At 37.8% G+C, this 6,000-nt stretch overlaps 1 protein-coding gene across 2 annotated transcripts in view; it reads left to right on the top strand.

Annotated features, from left to right (window-relative positions):
• The window catches only part of LOC138152432 (vesicle-fusing ATPase), a 217,056-nt gene that overhangs the window by 195,606 nt on the left and 15,450 nt on the right, over window positions 1-6,000 (top strand). For both annotated transcript variants that reach the window (XM_069076202.1, XM_069076203.1), the window contains exon 18: window positions 5,693-5,827. In XM_069076202.1, the coding sequence (XP_068932303.1) occupies window positions 5,693-5,827 (135 nt within the window). The remainder of the gene's footprint in view (window positions 1-5,692; window positions 5,828-6,000) is intronic.

Raw genomic sequence — 6,000 nt, 5'->3', positions numbered from 1 at the left:
TGTATTCCTTTCCCTCCTTCCATTCTTCTTTTAAGATCATCAAAACATAACATAACCACTCCCAGACCCTCTGTCTAGACTCCCTCTCTGACCCCGATGATGATAGACTTCTCATATTAAAACATATACAATAGGGGCGGCTAGGTGGCACAGTGAATAGAATGTCGGCCCTGGAGTCAGGAGGACCTGAGTTCAAATCCCGCCTCAGACACTTAACACAAAAAACTAGCTGTGTGACCTTGGACAAGTCACTTAACCCCCATTGTCCTACCTTCCCCTCTCCAAAAAGCAAAAAAATAAAAACAATTTAAATACATACATACATATATATATAACAGTTTGTCCTTGCTTGGTCCCTTGTGATTGCTTGCTCATATTTACCTTTTTCTTTACTACTTCTCTTTATTCTTTCTTGTGTTTTATTACAAAATTTCTGCTTGGCTCTCTTCATCAAGGATGCTTAGAAGTTATGTTATATTAAAGATTCATATCTCCCCCTGTAGGATTATACTGTATTTTGCTGGCTAAGTTATTCTTGGCTGTAAGCCTATATCTTTTACCTTCAAGAATATCATGTTCCAAATTCTCTACTAATTTATAAAATCACGTTTCAGCTCTTTTGCAAATTCTTACTTCATCTCTTTTAGGAATTCTAGTTGAACTTGTACCCAAGATGTGTTTGTTTTGTTTCTAAGGTTTTGCTTTTAGCTATTTTGGAGTCATTCTCTTCTGGATTTGTGTCATGAGTGTCCCTGTCACCAAAATAGCTCTTTATGGTGAGTTGGGTTTGGTTTTGTTTTTTTGCTTCCTCATTCTTTCAGGCTACTTCCTGACTTAAGCCTTGATGTTAGGGCCAAACTTCACACGTTTTCTAGAGGAGTGGTCGGGCTATCTGGTTAAGTGTTGTGTTATTCCAGTTCGCCATCTTTCTATTCTTCACACAACTACACTGATTTGCAGCATCACTCACAGTGCACCAGAGCACCTGTCTTACTTCACAATTCCTCTAACATTAACTATTCCCATCTTTTATCAACTTTACTGATTTGCAATGTATGAGATAAAACCTCAGTGTGGTTTTTATTTGCATTTCTCTTATTATTAATGTGATTTGGAGCATACTTTCATGTGGTTGTTAATACTTTGAATTCTTCTTTTGAAATTCATCTTTTGAGAACTGTTTGTTCCTATCCTGAGAACACTTATCTCTTAGGGAATAGGTAGAGACTGTGTGTGTGTGTCTGTGTACCAGACCCTTATCAGAGAAATTTGACACAAAAAATTTTCACAATTCCACCTCTTCCATCCTTATCCTGAGTGCATTCATATTGTCTGAGCAGAAGCTTTTTGGTGTCATGTAATCAAAGTTATCTATATTATCTTTTGTAATTGCCTCTATCCTTTGTTTAATTAAGTATACATCTCCTACCTGTAACTGTGAAAGATATATGATCTGTTTCTCTTCCTGCTTTTTATGGTATGATCTTTAATATTATGATCACCTATCCACTTAGAATGTATTGTGGAATATAGTATAAGTTATTTGTCAGAGCCTGGTTTCTGCCAAATTGCTTTCCAGTTTTCTCAGCAATATTTTGTGAAATAGGGAGTTCTTTCTAAGTAATTTATGTTTTACACTTCATCAAATACTAGGTTACTGAGTTCTGTTGTTTCTAATAGTCCCTTGGCTACTCTGTTCTATTTGTCTCCTCTGTTTTTTAACTAGTACCAAATAGTTTTGATGAACACTTATTCACAGCATGTTTTGAGGTCTGGAAAGGCTATTGACATTCTCTTCCTGCCTCTTATTATCTATTCTTTTGATAGTCTGGATTTTTTGTTTCTCCATTGAATTTTGTTATCAAATTCTATGAAGTATCCCTTCAATAATTTGATTATTAAAAGTGTAAATTCATTTGGGTAATATTCTCATTTTTCTATATTGGCATGAGCACTGACTCTTCCTACAGCTATTTAAGTTTTTCTTTATTTCTTCTAGGAGTACTTTGTAATTAAATGAATATGTCTTTTGTGTGTTTCAGCAGATTGATTCCCAGATACTTAATGTTTGTAGTTGTTTGGAATGACATTTCCCTTTCTATTGCCTTTTGAATTTTGTTATTATTATATAAGAATGCGATTGTTTTAAGTCTACAACTTTACTGAAGCTATTGCATTGATTAGTATCTTTGCTGATTCCCTAAGAAATGTTCCAAGTACATCATTATCATATCATTAACAAATAAGAATAGTTTTATCTCCTCTTTATCTATTACCATAGGTTCTTTTTGTTTTGTTTTTTAAAGTTTTCAATTTATTTATTTTAAGTTTTCAACATTCATTTCCACAAGATTTTGAGTTACAGTTTTTTCTCCCTGTCTTTCTCCTACCCCGCTCCAAAATAGCAAGCCCGCTGAATACCCCTTCCCCCAATCTGTTCGCTCTTATATCCTCCCCCATCACCCACCTAACTTTCTAGTAGGGCAAGATGGATTTCTATACCCCAGTGCCTGTATATCTTATTTCCCAGTTGCATGTAAAAAACAATTTTTTTTAAACATTTGTTTTTGAAATTTTGAGTTCCAGATTTTTTCCCTTCTCCTTTCCTCACCCGCCCCCACTGGGAAAATAAGCAATGTTTGCTTCTACCTACCTTCTCCCCCAATCTGCCCTCCCTTCTATCATCACCCCTCTTATCCCCTACCCCCCTCTTTTCCTGTAGGGTAAGATACCAATTGAGTGTGTATGTTATTCCCTCCTTAAGCCAAAATTCAGTGATGATAAGGTTGTCCCATTCCCTTTCACCTTCCTGCTCTTCCCCTCCATTGTAACAGTTTTTCTTGCCTCTTTTATATGAGATAGTTTACCCTAATCTCTCTCTCCCTTTCACCTTGTCCCAATAAGTTCCTCTCTCACCTCTTAATTTTATTTTTTAGATATCATCCCTTCATATTCAACTCATCCTGTGCCCTCTGTCTATGTATACATGAACATACATATGCATTTATATACACATACATCTTCCTATACATACATATATATGTATGTATATATGTATATACATATATATTCCCTTCAACTATCCTCATACTGAGAAAAGTCTTATGAGTTACAATTATCATTTTTCCAAGTAGGAATGTAAATAGTTCAACTTTAAGAAGTTCCTTATGATTTCTTTTTCCTGTTTACCTTCTCATGCTTCTCTCCTTTTTTTTTTTGGAGGGGGGATGGTAGGGCAGTTGGGGTTAAGTGACTTGCCCAAGGTCACACAGCTAGTTTTTGTGTTACGTATCTGAGGTCAGATTTGAACTTAGGTCCTCCTGACTCCAGGGCCAGCTCTCTATTCACTGTGCCATCTAGCTGCCCCCTCATGCTTCTCTTGCTTCATGTATTTGAAAGTCAAATTTTCTGTTCAGCTCTGGCTTTTTCATCAAGAACACTTGAAAATCCTCTATTTCCTTGAATGACAATATCTTTCCCCTGTAGCAATATACTCAGTTTTGCTGGGTAGGTGATTCTTGGTTTTAGTCCTAGCTCCTTTGACCTCCAAAATATCATATTCCAACCCCTTCAATCCCTTAATGTAGAAGCTGCTAGGTCTTGTGTTAGACTAATTGTGTTTCCACAATACTCAAATTGTTTCTTCCTGACTGCTTGCAATATTTTCTCCTTGACCTGGGAACTCTGGAATTTGGCTATAATATTCCTAGGAGTTTTGGGGATCTTTTTCAAGAGGTAATTGGTGAATTCTTTCCATTTCTATTTTGCCCTCTGGTTCTAGAATATCAGGGAAATTTTGCTTGATAATTTCTTGCAAGATGGTATCTAGGCCTTTTTTTTTTTTTATCATGGCTTTCAGGTAGTCCAATAATTTTTAAATTATCTCTCCTGGATCTATTTTCCAGGTCATTGGTTTTTCCAGTAATGTATTTCGCATTGCCTTCTATTTCTTCATTTGTCTGAATCTGTTTTATAGTATCTTGATTTCTCATAAAGTCATTAACTTCCAATTACTCTAATCTAATTTTGAAGGAATTATTCTCTTAGGTGAGTTTTTGAAATTCCTTTTCCATCTGGCAAATTCAGCTTTTTAAGGCATTCTTCTCCTCATTGGCTTTTTGGGCCTCTTTTGCCATTTGAGTTAGTCTATTTTTAAGGTGTTATTTTCTTCAGTGTATTTTTGGGTCTCCCTTATCAGGCTGTTGACTCGCTTTTCATGATTTTCTTGCATCATTCTCATTTTTCTTCCCAATTTTTCCTCTACTTTTCTTACTTGATTTTCAAAATCCTTCTTGACCTCCTCCATGGCCTGTAACCAGTTCATATTTTTCTTGGAGGCTTTTGATGCAGGAGTTCTGACTTCACTGTCTTCCTCCCACTCCATGCCTTGATCCTTTTTGTCCCTAAAAAAGGATTCTATGATCTGTTTGTGCTTCCTCTGCTTGCTCATCTTGCCAGCCAATTATTTGACTTTTGAGCTCTTCGCCACAGTAGAACTCTGGGAGAGCTTTGTCCCAGATCTCTGGGGTTTTTGCAGCTGCAAGAACTAGTAGGAGGGCACCCTCTCTATAGCCCCCACAAACTCTGGCTCACTGGTCACGTACCCCAAGACCACCGCCCAAGACAGCAACCCAGATCCAAGCAGGTTAAAGCAAGAGCGATTACCCCCTGAATGGTTGCTTGGTCCCACTACAATCTGCAGGCCAGGAGCTCCTGAGGCAGCCATGCTGCAGCCGCCACACCTCTGCCACTTCCCCCGCCCCCCGGGGAGAGGGGCCGGACTGTACTCTAACAGAGCTCCACACTGACCTTTTACTTGGTCAACGTTTATGGGTTGAGAAGTCTGGAAACCACCCCAGCTGCTGGTGCTTCACTTTCCTGAAGTCTACTCCGGCCTCTGCTGGTGGGGCCACCCTGGCGCTGAAACCATGCAGCTCCTGTGGGACTGTGCTCGGCTCCCAGCTCAGTGTCGGCCTGCCAGGCTGCCGTTAGTGGGAGATTTGCTTCTCTCTGTCACTGTATGGGTTCTGTAGCTCTAAGGTTTGTTTAGTCATTTTTTTACATGTATTGGAGGTGATTGGAGCGGGAACTCATGCCAGGTTTGTGCTTCGAATCCTATTCCACCCCTATTACCATGGGCTCTTAAAGACTGTACAAGTGGAGCATAGACTCTTCTGTCAAGTTATACTTGTCAAGTTTTTAAGTATAGGTCCAATAATGAAGTGAAGGTCTTTCATCAGACCACCATGTTTAGAAATTCTCATCACCAGGTGAACCACAGATTGAAATTTTTGTTCATTGCAACTCTGTGACTAGTTACTAAGTTACTGGAGGGTTGCACACTGTGTTGATGGAGGAAATACTCCAAACTAATGAAATCACTAAGCTATTAAAACTTAATACTACATTAAGATTCTTGGGATACCCAGTATATTGCCATTGTCATGTCTCCATTTCCCTGATTTTGTTTTATTTTTACTATAGAGAAAGAGTTTTTTAGAAGTTGCCCTTATTTCATTCTAAATCTTATATTTTCTCAGTCTTTTGTGCAGGAAATTCTGAATATTTTATTTTCCTATCTTCATTTTTATATCTTGGATTAAATGAATAGATTTTGTGCATGATTTCTTCCTCTTTGAGTGTTCCTAAGACTAATTCTTTGAATTTTCAAATATTTTCTCCTTATAATTAGGGACGCAAGCTTCTCATCATTGGTACTACCAGCCGCAAAGATGTCCTGCAGGAAATGGAAATGCTTAATGCTTTCAGCACCACCATTCACGTGCCTAACATTGCTACAGGAGAACAGTTGATGGAGGCTTTGGAGGTGATAATAAATTAATGAATTGATCTGTGCATACTATCTCTAAAATGTACTTTTCTGACCAAAGATAATGTAAGATGTGAACAAATTGATTTTAGTAGTCTTGGTAACTTATTTCAATTATGACTCAACACACAGAAAAGTATGCTAATAAGGATGCATGTCTTCTGAAAGAG

This window comes from Petaurus breviceps, unplaced genomic scaffold, assembly GCF_028583685.1.
Source record: "Petaurus breviceps papuanus isolate PSGF00001 unplaced genomic scaffold, PetGlider_PUasm1.0 90925, whole genome shotgun sequence".
NCBI classification, from domain to species: Eukaryota; Metazoa; Chordata; class Mammalia; order Diprotodontia; family Petauridae; genus Petaurus; species Petaurus breviceps.
Note: the sequence above shows the minus strand (reverse complement) of the source record. Positions and strands in the feature narration are given on the sequence as shown.